Source organism: Artemia sp. Qi Xiang Cuo, chromosome 7 (assembly GCF_049724085.1).
Source record: "Artemia sp. Qi Xiang Cuo chromosome 7, ASM4972408v1, whole genome shotgun sequence".
NCBI lineage: Eukaryota > Metazoa > Arthropoda > Branchiopoda > Anostraca > Artemiidae > Artemia > Artemia sp. Qi Xiang Cuo.
The window spans coordinates 19,417,092-19,436,667 of NC_142800.1; the positions used below are offsets into that span (position 1 = coordinate 19,417,092).

Genomic DNA, 19,576 nt, shown 5'->3' on the forward strand with positions numbered 1-19,576 from the left:
TTGTTTGACAAAATTCCAGATTTTTTAAGGGGAAGTTTAAGAGGGATGTTAACTAAAACCTATATATGTATAATGCCCTATTTTAACAAAAACTCATGCGACGTCTTTAGCTTCATTGCCTCGAAGCAAACATCTTTGCGTAATATTTCTTTCGTATATTAAAAAAAACGAAACTTTAAACGAACGAAAACTATTGCTTCGCAGTTTATACAACATATATCAGCAATATTTGTTCAAATAAACTGGCCCGTAAGATTTCCCTAAATTTGTGGAATTTTATAAAACTAGCGCTTTACTAAAATTGGACCCTACTTGAGGTTTCGAGAAAATTAAATTGAACACTAAAATTTACTGATTGGATGACCGGTGCAAGACAACTGAGAGCCTTGTGAATTAGTCTTCTATTTTCTGCAGGTACTTATTTTCTGCTTCTAATCATGTAATCATGAACAGATAGATAAAGCATCTAACCTGAAAATTCTCTAAGATAATCTATTATCTCTCCAAAGATGATCTCATTTGTAATTTTCTTCCCGCTATCTTGACTACTGCCATTTGTGTATTAAGTCCATTTTAGCTTATGAAATGAAGCTAATAAAAGCTGAAATTGCCTTAGTCGAGAAAAGGGCCATGTATCACTGTCAATGGAAACTTCACACGTGAAAAAGAAATACGTTTGTTTGAAAATTCCAAGAACAGTTACATATTTCTAATTTTAATATCTGAAATTAAATGCTGATGCTCTTCATCTTGTAAATATTATTTTTCAGATGCAATGACTCATTTCTAACTTTTATGTTTATACTTTTCCTTGGCAATGTAAAGCATCCAACTTTGTAATCCTTGCAAGAGTTGCTGATAGAATTGGGAAGCCTTAGAAATATTGACTGATTTTTCCCCTTCTATCCTTTATTATTTAACAGCATAAGAAGGTTTCAGAGATATGGCATCATGTTTAAAAGTTTGCGAGGCTGTTGGACTTTTTTGTTGTTAAGTTAAATATTACTGTTGAAGTTTGAAATTAGGGTTAAGAGCTTTTATATTCTATTCAGTTCTATAATCATATTCCAGCTAAACGACCATATAAATAAACATACAAATTTTGACAAATACACATTTTGACAGATACAAATAAACAAATTTTGAAGTGGATCTAGGTGAGATGACGTGTGGTGTTTAAGGGACATGTCAGCAAGGGCGTATCCAGGATTTTTGTTCGGGTGGGGGGGGGGGAGGTTAAAAAAAACAAAAAAAACACTATAAGATTTTCTTATTTGCCTTTTTGTGACGTTTTTGCAAGTCGGACAATTTTTTTTTTTTTTTGGGGGGGGAGGGGGGTTTCAAGCCCCTGAACCCCTCCCCCCAGTTAATCATATATAAAAATCTGAGGTTATATAAATTTGAATATTACGCACGTCTCGTCCATGCGTCTTACACGCTCTTACACGTCCGCGTGTACCTTCTGCAAACGCAGTTCAATTGAGTTTCAATGAAATGCGAAAAAATATGAAAAAGTGAAAATTCTCCTTTAGAACTTAAGCCTTAAGGTCCGGGATTGCTCTTTTTTTTTTTTTTTTTTTTTTTTTTTTTTTTTTTTTTGAGTGCTTAACTAATGGTCCGCGTAGCGTAGGTACCGATCTCCTGGTTCTCCACCTTCAACCAGGAATGCTATGTGTGGTTGGGAGAAAATCATCCGACGCTTCCATTTTTTTCCTCCAGGTTTTTCCAGGTACTCGTTTGGATCTGGGTTGACTTTGGCTGATCATACAGAACAATTGTTCTAACCGATTTTGGGCCATGCCAAACCTAGTCATTTCTGAAATCCTGATTTTAGAAAAAAATACCAGAATTAGAAGTTCCAAAGTATATTCAGCCGAAGGATGCACGTCCTGCCCATGATCCGCCAAAATATAGACATGCGTCACCGGTGGGCCTGCGCTCCACGTCGGGCATCACGGAATAGAAGCACGCCCCTTACCTTCGTTTTAAATCACATAATTGTACCTGCTACTAGAATTCTAATGCAATATAAAATACTTCTAATTATCTTTTCTAATCCAAGGTGACTTTATTTATATGGCTCAATGCCCGACCATCCCTGATGGCTCTCGTGTGGCTTCTTTTATCATTAGGGTCTACATGGTCCTTGTATAGCCTTTACGATCTTCTGCTGTGTCTAGCCGGTTTGAAAGGCAGTGACATGAAAAGACGACTTTCCACCTCTTTTTGTGGGCAACCTCTAAGGAGACTAGGAATTTGGTCTTTGAAAGCTATCTTTCGGAATCATGACTGACTCACACACTGGACATGTTAGTCCTGTCAATTGAAGTTCGTTGGGTTGTGAGACGCTGGAATAGTTCAAAGTTCGATGTTTGTCATGTTGATATGGTTTATTTTATCTGCTCATTATTAACCTTGGCTTGCGATGACATTCTTTTATTTTTAGTCTTATCCATCGAGGAATATTACAAATATTGTTGAATCAACTAAAATCACCAAAATTGATGGATGGTGTAAAACAGGACATAAAAAATGCAAGAATACTTTGTACGTCAGACCTTATAGATGTATCGGTAAGCACAATATGTCTTTTATTTTTCATGTTACATTGATCATGTTTTGTGTATATATAATTTTGCACTTCTCTAATTAAGTTCGTCTTTATAAGTTCGTTAAGTTCTAATTAAGTTCTCAAATAGTGGATAGGATAAGCAGGGCCATGGCGCAATTTACGAGTGTCATTTAGCGCATTGGAATGTTCAGGGCTTTTCGTATCTTAAATTAGAGTGTCTTCTTAAATGTTGTGATTTTTCAGTTGTATCATTAGTAGAAACGTGGCTGGAAAAAGAGGAGAGAATAGAAGGTTTTTCTTATTTTGGATCACAAAGAAAGCTATCGCAGAATGGTAGAACTTATGGAGGAGTGCATTATTGATAACGAATAGATAGTGAAATTTATCTCGGCTGAAAAGTTTCATGTCATCTAGTATGGGCGCGAGTACCTTTAGGTAGTAACTCGTTTATCTTTTGTTCAGTGTATTTACCGTCGGAAACTAGCACTTTTAGTGATGAAGATATCTAGGAGATAGCAGAAAATGATATGGATCGTTTTTCAGAACAGTTTCCGTCTGATTGTTTTATTTTTCTAGGGGATTTTAACGGATGTACAGGCGAGAACGAAGGAGGCCGTGAGGAGGAGTTGGGTCTCGAACTAGAAAAAACGAATGGAGTTTATATGATTGAGCCGTCGGTTATGAGGAGGACGAGTAAGGACGGTCATCGGAGAAAGAATAATTGGGGGAAAAAATTATTGGATTTTTGTGGTAAGCAGAATTTGGTTATTTTGAATGGGAGGACAGGGAAGGATAAAGGAGTGGGGGATTTTACATATTTTTCGGGTAGATCTCCAAGTGTTATAGATTATGGGGTTGTTAGTCGGGGGCTTCTTTCTTGTTGTGTGGATTTTGAGGTGATGGCGCTGGCTGGGTCGGGTCACGTGCCTATTAGGGTTGAATTAGGAGGGGGAGGAGGGGCTGAGAGCCGGAAAAAGAAGTTTGAGGTTAAGGGAAAGATGGGTAATGAGCTTGAATGGAGGGAAGGTTTAAGGTTTGATAATGATAGTGAGGAGAAGTTGAAAAAGGTACTAGTTGAGGATAGAGGGCTGGATTCATTTCTTCAGAAGAGTGAGGATATGGCAAAGGATGGGGATATAGCAGGATCTGTTGATTTTTTGTCGAGGGTTTTGTACAAGATAGGAACTAAGGTGGCACGCAGGAGAAAAAATCGTAGAAGTATTGGTTTGATGAGTTTTTTTTATCAGGATTGTGAGGAAAAGAAGAAGGAGGTTTTAGTAGCTATTAGATTGCTTAAGGCTAGTAATACAGTTGATCTGGAAAATAATTTGTAGGTGTTTAGGGACAAGTGAAGGGGATATAAAAGGCTACTTAAGTTGAAGAAGAGACGTTCTGAAGAGGAAGAGAGCCAAAAAATACGGGAGAAATTTAGCGTGAATGATTCAACGGAGTTCTGGAAGTTAATTAGGAAATCAACAGAAAATAGAAAGTTGACTGATTCAGTCCCTCACGCCGATACCTGGCCAGAATACTTAGAACAAAAATATAAAGAGATATACACCGAAGAGGACGAAGAGAGAGCTGATGAGGAGATGAATAGCTTAGAAGAAACAGCCGATTTTGAGTTGGATTAAGAGGATGCTAAACTACTGGAGCCGGTTGGACAGGAGGATATATGGCACGCCTTGAAAAGCATGAGAGGGAATTCAGCACCGGGCTTCGACGGAGTACCAACTAAGCTGCTGAAATGGTCAAGAGCATGGATACTGCCAGTGCTTGCATTGATATTCTCGGCAATTCTAAGTACACCTCTATGGCCAAAAAATTGGCAGATATCGATTATGATCCCATTATTTAAGAAAGGAGAAAGAAACCTACACAAGAACTATAGGGGGATAAGTTTAGGAAGTTCTATCAGTAAGCTATTTTGTAGAGTCCTTTCTAATAGGATGGATAAATGGTTGCATTATAATGGTATATTAATTGAATGTCAGGCAGGGTTTAGGGAAAACTATAGTACAATTGATCAAATTTTTTGTTTACAGGCTTTAGCTAGTAAATATACGAGGCATAGAAAAAATAGGCTATATACGGCGTTTTTGGACATTAGGGGAGCATTTGACGAAGTTTCAAGGAGTTTGTTGAAAGTGGTGTTGGTGAAATTAGGCTTGCCAATTAGGTTAGTAGAAGTTATAATGAAAATGTATGAGGTGGTTAAACCAGTAGTGAAGGTAGGTATGTCTTATTCTAGGCCAGTTTTAAGTAATGTAGGCCTCAAACAGGGATGCACTCTCTCACCGCGTTTGTTTTCTCTTTTTATTAATGATATTGAGCAGTATTTTAGAAATAGAAATGTCCCTATGTTAAAATTAATGTCGCTGGAGCTGTTTTGTTTATTATTTGCAGATGACATAGTATTGCTTGCGAAATCGGCTCCAGATTTGCAAAAGATGTTAGAGATTTTGGATAGTTATCTGGAGAGTAAAAAATTAGTTTTAAATATTGAAAAATCAGTTATATTAGTTTTTGGAAATGATGAAAGGGAAAAGAATAAGTTTTATTTTAAAGGGAAAGAAATGAATGAAGTTAAGGATTATATTTATTTGGGATGTAAGTTCACAAGTTCAGGGAAATGGAATGATCAGGTGCAAATAGCGAGTTGGAAGGGTCAGAAGGCTTCATGGGCGTTATTGAAGAGTCCCCTTAGGCATCTAGGACCGGCAGATATTAAGCTACAGAAGAGAATTTTTGAGAAGAAGGTAGGCCCAGCATTGAGTTTCGGTGGGGAAGTTTGGGGTTTTGAAAAAGGGGAAAAAATTGAGAGAATTTATTTAGGACATTTCAGGAGACTTTTAGGGCTAAGCGGGAAATTTAATAATCTGGTGTTAAAGGGTGATCTAGGATTGGTTTCATTGAGGATAAAAAGATTGGTTAGAATGATAGGATACTGGGAAAAGGTGATTGGTTTACAGAATAATAGGTTAGTAAATACAGCTTAACTGGAGTGGCTTCAGGATAGAAGGAAAAGTTCATGGAATTCCCAGGTGAGTTCAATCTTAAACAGTTATGGGCTGTCAGGTGTTTGGAATGAAGGGAAGGGGATAGGTCTGGAAGTAAAAAATGTAGCAAAATTAGTAAAGGGTGTGCTTGAAGATCAGGAGAGTCAAAGATGGCAGTTTGAAGTCGCGGCCTTGGTGTACCTCGGTGTTTACCGCCAAGTGAAGGAAGTCTGGGGATAGGATAATTATTTTAAAGTTGGTTTAGATAGTGAAGAAATTAAGTGGTATTTATCAGGGAGGGGTAACTATCTAGCACTTGGAGAAAGGAGGAAATGTTTAGGGAGGGTAAGGGTACAGGACGGTCCTTACTCATGCCCTATGTGCGGAGAAAATGGTCAGGATCTGCTTCACTTCATGGCCCTTTGTCCCGAATTACAGGATTTAAGGAAAGAATTATTTTTTGTTAATGTGGGGACAAGTGAGTGGTTGGTTTCAGTAATGGGATCAAAAAATCATGGGACAATAAGAATTATAGCAAAGTATATAAAATTGGGTATGTCACATAGAGATAGATTTTTGTAAAACGGGTTGGGTGAGTGCGGAAAGTATTGTTGCATGTGGGTAAGTTGTTTTCTTGTTTGTTATTTTTGTAGTCATGGCCCTTGATAGATGTAACATACATCTATCTATTTATGTTAGTTTAATGGTATCGTGTGCTTTATTATGTTTTTGTAATGTTTTGTAATTTTGCGTTGTTATTGTTATGTAGGCTACCATACTTTGCTATGAGTGTTATAATCATGTTATTATTTTGTGTAATTTTCCTTTTTTTGCCATGGCCCAAAGTGGCTTTTATTGCAATAAATATCTATCTATCTATCTATCTATTATATTTCTCTAATTAATTCATATTGATATATTTCTCTAATTACTTCTAATTACAAAATCTCTCTCTCAGTATATTTCTCTCAATTTCTCTAATTACAAAATCTATGTAATGTCAAAAAGAAGAAAAAAAGAAATGTAAATGATGATTAAGATTACTAAGAAACCAAGAAATTTTTGGTGTCTGGTAAGTAAAGTTATCATATTCAATAAAAACAAAAACAAAAAAATTGGAGGTATATTTAAGACGCGAAGTTTCGTTTGGTGAAGCCTGGAGGTATTTTCTGCTAATCAACAATAGTATTGTTGCTAACAACCCTTTGATAAATCGCTGTCAGAAAGCAATAGTTGTTAGTTCTATACTTACAAGTTTTGAGCGGGTAACCAAAATGTTTGATATTCAGGAAAGCAAAAACCTATAATTTTTTTTTCTGAAAAATTACAAGGAGAACTAAGAATAAAGCTTGTAAAGACTGTCACACTATTTCTGTGTTTTACCGTTGATTTGTTTTACGGTTATTTGTTTTTTCTAACGCATTTTATTGCTGTTCATTTTATGATTATTGTATTTTATAAGACGTCAAAGACTACATACCTGACATCCCAAGTGAGCATCAAGTGTGATAACAGATTGCAATTTCTCGCGTATTTTGTCTAAATTTGTTTTCGTCGCTTTTGAAAATAAAACTTAAAACTTAAATTGGACAGTTTTTACTCATAAGAAGGTATCACCTTTGGCTCCGTTCCAAAATAATATAGATAAGTTTCTTATTCAAAATTATGTATTCAGCTCATAAAGTTTCTGTCCTTCCCCAAAGTTATAATTGTGTGTTACTTTACTTAAGTATGTTCTTCGTAGTATAAAAAGTATACGTTACTTGGAAAGAATAATTGGGAAAAGGGGTTAGAACAAGAATACGTCAGTGAATATTCTGGGCAGAAAAGTTTCAGTAGTCCAAACAGTTAAAGTAAAATGTGGAAAATTGTGCCATATACACCCATATTCGCTTTACGGCCAGATACGTTCCACGAAATTTGGCCACGAAGCGAAAAGCCGTATGAGGAATCAGTTATATCAATATAAATTGAAAGGGATCGGTTCCAAATTTGTTAAATATGTAACTTGGTTAATCATTCAAAATGTGTTTTATCTCTTTATTTCATTCAAATAAAAAATACATACATAACAAATGCATACATTTGTACATAAAAAAAATAAAATACAAAAAAACAACAGTAACCTATAGACAAGAATGAAACTGTCTCATGTTACAGACAGTATTTGTATGAATACAGACATATTTTTTTCAAAAGGCTTTAATCTGAAGACGATGAATGGGTATTAATCAGTAATAAATATGTACAAAAAACTTTCACAGACTGGTCCAAACCAGCAGCTTTATGAGCACACCACAGTAGACAGAATATACAGTATCGACAAAGGCTATACTCTCCATTAAATAAATGTGAAACAGATTTAAAACAAGACAAGATTCATACTCCGCCTTCACGCACGCGCAATGACAATTGTTTCCGATCTACACATCACGATGAGCTTATGGAAACTGAACTAAGGTTATGACGTATATTGCCAGGGACGATACGCGCGGTATCAAATGTGTATCGTGTTTGGAAAAAGAAGACGCTACAGTCTACAGTCTACACACTGCTGAATAACGCTCGTAAACAAGAGCATATAGGAAAGAGTGTGCATCGATGTTGCGCTTGCGCAAGATCAACATGTAGGTATATCGACGTCGAAAACTAGTTATTTGCTGTTATTGTGAAACATCTTAGGTCGTACATCGGAAACGTGCCTTAATTGAAGAGCCTTATAGTGAAATACCGTATAAAGAGCGGCCGTATAGCGAGGTATGGCTGTATTTTGTTTTCCTGCTAAAATCCTAGTGTTTGGCGACGAACATTGATAATTACATGGATGAATGACAATTTATAAAGCTTTGTTTTTCAGAGGGTGCATTTCAAAGTGAAGCCCTTCTAGTTCCTGAGCAATGTGTCTTTGACCATATCCACAACGCGAGCCGCTGCTGGTCTTATGACGAATGGAATTCAACTGCATCCACAGCTTGTCGCTCCCGAGGTCTTCGCCTTCGAAGCTTTGCTATCCTGTTGCCATGCGGTGTTGATGTCTTCTCTGGTGTGGAATTTGTCTGCTGCCCTAAAGCTAATAAAGGTACAAAAAAGCAAAACAAATGTACCAATAACGCTTTGAGATTGACCAAGGTCGTTGTTCATTTTTGAACTATTAGCAGAGTATCGTACGACACACATTACAAAACCGTGTTGTGTATTGTTTTGAGGGTTGGAGAAAAATATCCCTCCCCTTCTACCACCACAAAACTATAAGCCCTTAAACCCCCCCCCCCCAAAAAAAAAAAAAATCCTGCAAGTTTCAGCTCAATCCCCAGACCGTGAAACAAAACAGGGCACACTTATCAAAACTCATGGAAAGGGTTCGTCATCATTTTAATGATGTGTAATTGTGTGGTCAATATTGCTCAACACCAAGCGACTTTATGTCTCATGGGAAACTGCTGAGAATCGAACTTCACTCAAACCAGGGGGGAGAGGGGAGGGGGGAGGGGTATATCGCTGGCCAGCCAAGGATCCGTAACATTATGTTTGTTGAATTTCACTAGCTTTTCCTTTATAAAAGAGTCTATCAAGTTATGAGAATAGAAACTGCATGATATTTTAAATCTCTCACTGAATGAAGGTGTCCAAGGCTTCTGATATCTGCTGAAATTCTAAAATCTTTGTTCTTTCAAAGAAGTCAACATGGACATTTGTATGGATTGACGCCAATTGACGTCAATTGACGAAATTTGACGATATTCTAAAGGAATTGATTTTGATGATATTCTTCTAAAATTGAGGTGTCGGGTGGAAAAAATTGCTTTCTTTTTTTTGGAGACGCGTTTTCCTGAGAAATCAGTAGCCCAAGTCTCAAACTTTTCCAATTTTTTGGCTTACTGATATACAAAACAGAAAATTCTGAGCCTTGTTTATTTCACTGTTATGAGCAAGCACGTTCGAATAACCAGTACTTGATTTGAATGAGAATTCTTGCTCAGGTATTTGGATTGACACGTAAATTTGGCAAAGTAACAAACATTAGCGTATGTACTTTTGAAACATGTAACCGCCCACATTATGCTAACTAACCTTCGTCCATAAAACCTTGTGAACAATAAGTTTTGAGAAACAGCTCCTTTAATTGAATTAGCTATGACTGTGGGCCCCTATGTATATATATATAAAAAAAGGGAAGTTTTGTTTTTGCAAGAAAAACATGTTTTTTTCTTCGGATCATGACAATTATCTTCAAATAAAATTCTAGTCAATTTTAAGTATATTTTTACCTTTTTCTTCTTGTTTTTTATGGTAATTTTCGTATTTTTCTTGTCAGTGTCCCCCATTCGAGCAGTGTCTTCTACTCTATTTTCGATTTGAAAATTAAAGTTTTACTTTCATTTTGATCTGAAGGGGGGGGGGGGGCAAGGGTTTTTTTTTAGTTAGAAAATTGCCCTATTCAAATGCAGAAAATGTCATGCAGAAAATGTCAAATGCAGAAAATTTCGGAGATTCTCAAACTTTTCAGTCCCCCCCCACTTTGGTCAACCCCAGACATGCGTCCCGCTGATAAAAATAATTTAAATAGTACATCATAATAAAAATAATGGTTTGTTGTTGATTGTTGCCTATTGTATGTGATATATAAATATACTGAATTGTACATATTATAAAAGGAGGTAACTATTATCAAGAGAATGTCGCAAATCTCTTTCTGTCCTACCAATACAGTGTTTTTTTGCGCCCCTCCCCCTATAAAGCCCCCCCCCCCCCAGAGGGCCGTGCCCCACACTTTGAGAACTTCTGCGATGACTGATCATTTGATAAAAAAAATATATAAATTCAGAAAAGGAACGTATCAAGGGGGCTGGTGCTTTGATGCAATTTATAAATGGATGATTTGTCAACCAGTCCCCATAAAGTTGGTGCGATAAGTGTAAAAGTAAAATGGGCTCTTGGTTTTAATTTGCAAAAATAGTTGACAATTGTACAATCAGATTGCCTTGACAAGAATAGCAACTTTTCGGCTATAATTGTGTTTAACGTGCGAACGGTCCATAATCAATAAGATTAGAACATAGATCGGAATGAAATAGGGAAGTTTGCTCTTTGCAATTACATTTTTATGCTCAAAATTCTTGTAGCCCTTAAAAACATTTTCTTGGCTCAGAAAAGTAAACTGTTTAGTACAAATAAGTCTAAACCTTTCTCAGTTCAATTTCCGCATTTACGTCAACTGTTTTTTTTTGGAAGAAAACGTAATCAAATAAAAGAAGAAAATAAATTAATCGTATATCAAATAAATTATCATAAATATAATCAATCTATAATCAATAATCAAATAAATATATCATAAATATAATCTATAATCAAATAAATATATCATAAATATATCAATTAATCGTAATCAAATAAAAGAAGAAGAAAAAGTGGTTTCCCGCGTTAGCAATCCAAGGGTAGTAGATATCATACTTGGAGTGCAAAATATATTTGCCTCGCCTACATATCCCACTCCACATGATTACAGATCGACGAAAGTCGTGCTTTTGGCAATCCACCTGAGGCCAAATAAAGAGAGAGAGAGAGAGAGAGAAAAAGAAAGAGAGAGAGAGAGAGGAAAAAAAAACAAACAAAAACAATTATTAGTCTCTTCACGGGTAAAATATCCCCTTAAGCCAAATGATTGAAATTTTTCTTAAAAAGCTTAAATTTTTAATTTTTAAATTTATTTTTAGTCGCTTCACCAAATCAAGATAAATGTCCGAAAATTATCTCCGTTGTTATTTTATAAAAGAAAAAAGAAGAGCCTTAACCAAGGCCGTATCCAGCATCCAGGGGGGAGTTAGTGGGTTTGACCCCCCCCCCCCCCGGAATGTTTGGCCGACCCGTAAAAACGTGACAAAAAATGAATATAATCAAGTTTTTATGCGTTTTTTAGTTGTTTTTTTGTGTTTGTAACCCCCCCCCCCCCAGAAAAAATGTTTTTGTAACAAAAGCAACAGCAAAACTTCGAAAAATTCATAATTATTTGACAAATTCATTATTGTTCCCACAAATCTCGAGCCTACAATGTTGCAAGTATAATTTCATTTAAATGTATGTGGGAAACAGGAAAAAAGTATTTGATAATCAAAGTAGCTTAAATTAGATAGTCTTAAATTTATTGACTTTAGCATATGATGCTTGTCTAGTTTAAGTCCTACAATATTTATTTATACATTCTGTATAAATTTATCTAATTATTAAGATAATCTCAAGCTTTAATAATATGACTTTGATTGACTTACGTTTTTTTTAGCTCTATCAGATAAACTTGCCAAAAACTCTATTTCCGCTTACTTTTACTTGTAAATTTTGCAATGAAAATAAAACATCGAAAAACGATTAACTAATTTAGCGAAAAAAGTAAAAGATGAAAAAGGAGCTTAATAAACCAAACAGAAAATTCTTGTCAGCTTATATGTCACAAAAAAAAATCGAGATAAATGTCTGAAATTGTGGGCCCCATTGTTATTTTATTAAAGAAGAAAGAAAAGAATTAACCTTAAGTGAATTTTTTTTTGGTTTGACAAATTCATTATTATTCTTACAAACTCGGATCTAGAGCAAAATCTTGGGGAAGGGTTTGTGTGACAAGGGTGCCAATAATTGACCAAATTGGAAAGTTTATTGTGATGAAGGAGTAAAAAAAGAACAAAACGGAATGAGGGTGCCAGAAAAAATCGCTTGGTGGTCACCCCCCCCCCCCCCCCCATTTGATCCGCCTTTGGGGGAAACAGGAAAAATGCATCCGGTAATCAGATTAGCTTAAATTAGGTACTTTAGTCTTATATTTATTGATTTTTTAGCCCATGGTGCTTGCCTAGCATAAAAGGCTGGTGTCATTTGCACTTTAATGAAATAAAAAGTTTTTTTGCATAGTTTTTTTCTCCTTCAATGTATCAAAATAAATTGAAGACATTTCAAGCTTCCAGAAAATCTTTGTTTCGATAATCAGTGTATTTTTAGCAATAAATTTAGCTTCATGTGCCATGAATTACCATTGATGGTTCTTCCTTGTAATCCCATCTCTTTCGAATGTATAGAAAATCTACTGAGTAAATTAAGCTAGATTACTTTATTTTACTGAATTATTTATTTAGTTTCAGTAAACCATAATTATAACTTTAGCCTTTGTGGGGGAGGGGGTATTAAGGGGCGGTGATGCCACACTTCTTTGGGAAAAATTTCTGCTTTGAAATCAAATCCATTCAAATTTATAGAGGTTAATTGGCTTAAAAAAAAACTTTACGATTTAAGTAATCCATCTAGTTTTCAGTAAAGTGTATATGATATTAGCCTTTCGGTTTCTGAGGGACTGCAACACCAGCCTCCTTTCTGCTTTTAATATCGGTTTTTAGTTTGGCTTCATTTTTCATTGTATTTTCTACTATTTTCAGGTCTCTTTTCTTCATTTATAGTAATTTCTGCTCGTTTTATTTTTAATTCAGTCTTAATTTGTAATGAAAATTGTTTTTTTTTTTAGTTTGGTTAAAGAAAAAAGGTAATTTTATAGCCCTTTTGGCACGTTTAAACTTAAAGAACATTCATATTTAAAATTATATTATTACTTCACTCTTCCGCCAACCGTATTTGCGGCATCGTGGTGGCGCATTTCCATCCCTGAATCCTGTCTACTAAGTTGACATAACTTTGGTTCTTCTAACCTTGCATTGAAATATTCTTAATCCTTGAGTATACATAAAACTCCAGACAAACCACTAATTATTCCTTCAACTCGAAACTTTGTGCTCAACATTCCTTACAACATTCCATTTCTTAAAATATTTCCTTAGAATTATTAATTTTATTGCATTTAGAATTTTCTTTTTTACTCAAATGCCGGTGCTTCTACTAACAGTCTCGACAATTTGGGGAGAATGACAGGAATTTTAGGGAGACAAAAGTGAATTTGGTAAAAAAAATAAAAAAAAAAGAAAAAAAAAGAAAAAAGAAAAGAGATATTCTTAGCCGATCTCGTAGACAGTGACTTTCATTTACAGATACAGACATAAAATTTAACATGGTTTTATTAGTACATAAAAATTTATAGTAGATAAATTTGTATTTTTTTAATTTTTATTAGTAAAACATGGGAGCCAAACCTTTCTTTACTTAGGCAGCGCTATTGCTTTATCACTGATTAAATAGCGATTATGATAAAGGCTATTAGAACAATTAACATAGCTTTATCTCAGAAATGTCGTTACGGATGAAAGATAAATACCTTCAGACTTGTTGCTAGAAATCTTTTGGAACCGTATTGAAAAAAAAAACTGATTACAAAATATTGATTAATTGATTCAACAAAGGATAAGAATATGATGAAAGATCCTGATTAGCCCCGTGATATTATTTTGTTGCTGTGTTGATGTTGATGCTATGACAAATAAAAACACACTGCTCAAAATAAAGAAAGGGTTTCAGTAAAGCGTAAATAACACTCTGGCGTTTAGTAGGTTTTGGGTTGTGGTAGGACCACTCATGTTTTGATAATAACTCTTCGTTTTATGTTAGACTTGACTATTCATTCATTTTAATTTCTGTTCTTTGAAAGATATACTTTTCTTATACTCTTCTTTTCTTTATACTCTATACTTTTCTTTGAAAAACTTCGTTTTCAGAAAATGCTTTAAAAAAATATAAATGCGTTTGCTGCTTTATTATTTATTATGCTATAATTGTATATATTTATTTTTCATTTTATTTATTTAATATATAATTTTAATATATAATAAAGAGCAAACCAGCCCGTTGTAACCGAAAATCTTAAAACACGAAAACAAACAAAAAAAAAAACTGTCAAATGAATAAGAATCGATAATTGAAGCTAATTCAGCATTGGTAACTGTTATTTCCGTTAATCTTAATGGTAAAAGTCTATTGCAAAAACAAGTTTATGGAAATTTCGAAAAATGGCTTGAAAACTCACGAAAATAGTGTCATATCGAAATGAAAAATGTACCATTGGAATCATCAAAACTGTAAACTCCTTAGAGGGGAATTACAGTCCCCCTCCTTGAGCAATCTGGGGAATAATTTTTCCGCATGGAAGTAGTGATGTCTATTCTTCTTTTTTTTTTTTTATGGGAAGCCTACTTTTTGGAGTTTGATCCACAAGTTATCCACGGACATTTACTTAAAATTAAACTTTACGGATTACGCTCTCGCAGAAATTATAGTGGACTGAACTATTTATTTAATTGAATAAATCATATATTTGCTGCTTGGACTTGCTAGTGTAAGTTTAGAAAACACGAAAAAACTATTTTTCAAAACCTAGAATTTTTCTAGCCTGAGCCCAATCTTTTAGTCGTGTAAACTTGTAAGTGGCAGTGAATTTAAATCCTTTTAAACTTACGGGAATAAAAAAAAAACCTTCATTGAGGCTTAGAACTAACAGAAAGAAATGTTAAGCAGAAAAATTGTCAAATCCTTTAAGGATCTTAGGAGAAAGCTGATGTTATTCCTTGTAACGTGAACTTTTTCTTTTTTTCATATGTTCTTTTTTCCCCTTTTTATTTTTTAAATAATCGCATTATCCATCAGAAAACCTCCAAAAGGGAGACTTAATATAAAAACTATGAGTTAGTTGGTAAAGACAGTCCCAGTTACGAAAAATTAAGCAAGAAAAACGGGTTTTAATTTTTATAAAGCAGTGAATACAATAAAATAAAAGCTTAATTAAACAAACATACTCCGAATATTTCAGCCCCACATCCGGTAGCCTTTCTCAACGGAAAAACAAAAAATGTTCTTTTTGAAAAACTTAAACTTAAATCAAAATAAAACATACTAAACACATAAAAACAAAAGAAAAAATATAAATAAATAGGAAACAAAGCTCACATATTAAATAAACACTTCCATGTACTGGCGTATAAACAAAATCGAATGTTTATAATGATTCAAACTCGCCTCCTCACAGTATATAAATAGAAATCTATCAAAAATGAAGAATATATTTATACTTAAACCAAAGCAGTAAAGGTCAACTAACCCCCGGCTCACAACCCCTAATTAGATCTAAGAAACTCATTTACCAGTTTTTGAACTATAAACCGAATAGAATCGTTGGCTTGTAAGCTTAGCTGCAGTTTGTTCACTTTTTCCAGCATTTAACCCATTCTAATATTTGTTCGCAAGATCATCTTTCGTTTCAGAACTAGTATTGAGATCAGTGCTGGTTGAATATCTTACCTGTTTTTTAATTAAACTATTATAAATTGAATTGCTCCTAAATTCCCCTTCATCTCTATTGATACTAATACCCCCATATATTATTCTTTTTATTTCTATAATTACCCTGAAGCTCTATAATTTCCCCAAAGAGCTTATAGTTTGTCCTGATTTAAATGCTGTTTTTATATTATGTTTTTTTAATTCTCTTCTGAATTTTTGTTACAATATTGGGATAAAAGGCAAAGTTATGTAATTTGTTTCTTGATTTGAACCACCTTCTTCTAATATTTCTGGTTCCATCAACTTTTTTCTTCCTTTTTTCAATTATTTGAGAAATCATATTTTCCGGATAGCCATTACCTACTAGAATATCCTTAATAAAAATTAGTTCATTGCTTATGTATTCAGGTGATGCTAATTTTAATACCCTATCAACTAAAGAAATAACCACACCCCTTTTTACCTGGATCGGATGATTTGATGCGAAAGACAAGTAACGGTTGTTATTAGCCGGTTTCCGGTAAATTGAAAACGCTAGTTCGTTATTATTTCTATGGATCAAAATATCTAGAAACGGTAACTTATTCTCTGTTTCCTTTTCAATTGTAAAAATTAATTCTCCTGCCAAAGTGTTTAAATGTTCCAAAAAACCTTCAATTAGTGATTCCCCATAATTCCAAATAACTAAAATATCATCTATATATCTACGCTAAAATTTAAGTTTTAGAAAATATGTCTCTGTACCTAAAGTTCCTACATCCCCTATATAAGTATTTCCTAACAAGCGTCCTAAGGACCCTCCTATCTTCAATCCCCGTACTTGACGGTGAAAATCATCAATAAATGTGAAGTATTTTATATACATACTCGTTAGTTCAACCAAATATAGTGTAGTTTCCAGTTCGATTCCCGAAGATAATTCTTCTATCTCATTTTTATGTTCCTCAAGTTTTTTGGATATAATACTAAATGATTTATCAAAAGGAATATACGTATACATTGATTTTATATCAAAACTAAACAATCTAGATTCTTCTGATATTTCTACACTTATAAATCTATCTTTTAAGAATTCCGAGTTTTTTATATACGAATCTTGGAGATATAATAAAGGTTCAAGTGTCATTGCTACCCATTTCTGGATTTTTACCGTTGGTGAATTGGTTGTTGAAACTATAGGTCTTAAAGGGATACCTGTTTTATGTATTTTTGGCAAACCATAAATTCTTGGGCTGACTAATCACCTTGGAAAGAACTTGTAATACATCTGTGGTCTGATACTTCCATTTGTTTTAAGGTCTTCTAAATGCTTTTTTGATTTTTTCACATACAATTCAGTTGGGTCTGAGTTAAGTTTTTTATATATTGCAGTATCATTTAGAATTATTTCTATTTTAATATCATAATCATCTTTTTCTAGGATTACTACTGTATTGCTCTTATTCGCTGTCGTTATTATTGGAGAATCATCTTTTTTTAAATCTTTTAAAACTTTTATATCTTTGTTCCTAAGGTTTTCTTGAAAACTATAAAAATTTTGTCAAAGTATTAACGAACCCTCGGCCCAAGTCATCTACATTATTTATATATTTAGGAATACTTATGGATCCCTGTCTCAATCTTTGAAATAATTTCTTCTATCGGTACATTTTTAGGATTTAGTCCGAATTTTATACCTCTCTCAAGAATTTCCTTTTGTTCTTTGGTTAACTTCTTTCTGCTTAAAATAATCACCCCAGGGCCTGGGAAATGATTAGGATTATACGTTAGTAGTGTTTGCTTTTCTGGTTCCGTTTTCAACTGCAGAAGTTTTTGGCTTAGTTTTTCCCTAGATAATCTTAGAACATGTTCAAAAGAATTTTTGAAGATTGATATAATTTGTTGGAAATCATTTGTATTACGAAAATCACCAAGGAAACGTTATCAGATCACAAGTTCTTTTACAACTTGTGATCTCTGGAAACGTTTATCTTTGAGCACATGGTTTAAGTTTAGTAAATTTAACTTTCTCGTGCACTTCTCCTCATTATATGTATTTAAATGATACTTAAAAAAGAACGATTTTAGAATTATTTTATTTACTTTGCACTTTTTTAAAACCTTTTTTTGTGTAATTATATTAGCATGTTTTTTTGCTAAATTCAAAAATAATAAAATTGAATTGGTCTTTTGCCACCCGTAGGCTAGACGTAAATAATTTCTTAGATCACATTGCTTTTCCATTTACGAAAAATTAAGCAAGAAAAACGGGTTTTAATTTTTATAAAGCAGTGAATAAAATAAAATAAAAACTCAATTAAACAAAAATTGATTAAAAGTTAATTAAAACTTAATTTTTCGTAAATGGAAAAGCAGTGTGGTCTAAGAAATTATTTAAGACAGTCCCAGTTGTATCGTTGGAGAAAATGTAACTGATAGTGTTGGGCGATATCTTAATTAAGCGATATATCGATATTTTTACTTTCGATATTCGAAATATCAATTTCGATATTTCTAATCAATTTTTTGCTCAGGTTAACTCTAGTGTTTAGCAAAATTCAATAATAAAATTTGGAATTAAAGAGTATTTTGAAATTTTTTTTTCCAAATTATTAATAAAACAAATAAACTTCCATTACATGAATGAACATTACAAAAACCTTAATTTAGAAATATTTGAGCTCAGGATAAAGAAAAATAAGCTACTGGCTATTTCTGGCTTTTCAACTCAGCAACATTTCAATATTTCAATATTTCCCCCTGAGAATTGGTTCAGCCTTTCAGTGATTAAATAAAAAGATCGTTTATTTTCAACTGAAAGTAAGGAGTGACATTAAAACTTAAAACGAACAGAAAGTATTCTGTATATGAAAGAGGCTGTCCCCTCCTCAATGCCTCGCTCTTTACGCCAAAGTTTGACGCTTTGTCACAGCTCTACTTTTTAAAACAATGAAAACTGTAGCGTAAAGAGCGAGGTGTTGAGGAGGGAGCAATCCCCTCTTAAACGTAATAATTTCTGTTCGTTCTAAGTTTTAATGATGCTCCCCACTTTCAGTTGAGAAACCTTGTTTTTTTTATTTAGTTTCTATTAAAATCAATTATTAATGTATATACAAACATGGAGTTAAGTTGGCATGTCTTGGCGTTGCTCGCTAATTCAGCGTTATTAGCTATACAGGCTTGAAATATATGGCTTTTTCATTGAGAAAGCTCTTTTATTATTACTATAAGAAGTAGAGTTTTGACAAAGAGTCAAACTTTAGCGTAAAGACCGGGGGCTTTCATATATGGAATAATTTCTGTTCGTTATAAGTTTTAATGTCGCTCCTTACTTTCTGTTAAAAAAGACATGTTTTTACTTTGTAATATAAAGAAAAGAAACCAGACTATTCAGCAACAGACAGTAATTTTTTTTCTTGCTTACATCTCGATACAAGAAAATGTTCCTGCGAAAAGCTTAAAAAACTTATGCTCTCTTGTAAATTATAGCAGTGTAAGCTGGCGAAATATTGTTAAGTTTAATATTCGTGGTCTCAGGCAAGTGTGTAGGAATGTTTATTGGGAGGGGGTAATAATGAAAAACAACAACAAATATTATTTCCTAAATTAAATAAGAAGTGCCCAGAAATATGGAAAAATTTAGGATTTTTCTTTGTATGGGTGGTAGTGGTCCGGGCCCTGAGGCCCTCTCTGCGTATGTCCCTGTCTGGTCGTACCGTAGTCTTCAAGAAGAGTGGTAAATTGAGCTTTTTGCTAGTTGTAATTGTAGTACAACAAATAATTATAAATTAAAATACAAAAATTATATCAACAGCGCAACGGTATC

General features: G+C 33.7%; 1 protein-coding gene across 1 annotated transcript in view; it reads left to right on the forward strand.

The window, feature by feature from the left end:
- The window catches only part of Appl (amyloid-beta-like protein), a 167,535-nt gene that overhangs the window by 55,434 nt on the left and 92,525 nt on the right, over positions 1 to 19,576 (forward strand). The window contains exons 3-4 of the mRNA XM_089092083.1: positions 2,447 to 2,573; positions 8,429 to 8,650. Coding sequence (XP_088948209.1) covers positions 2,447 to 2,573; positions 8,429 to 8,650 — 349 coding nt within the window. The remainder of the gene's footprint in view (positions 1 to 2,446; positions 2,574 to 8,428; positions 8,651 to 19,576) is intronic.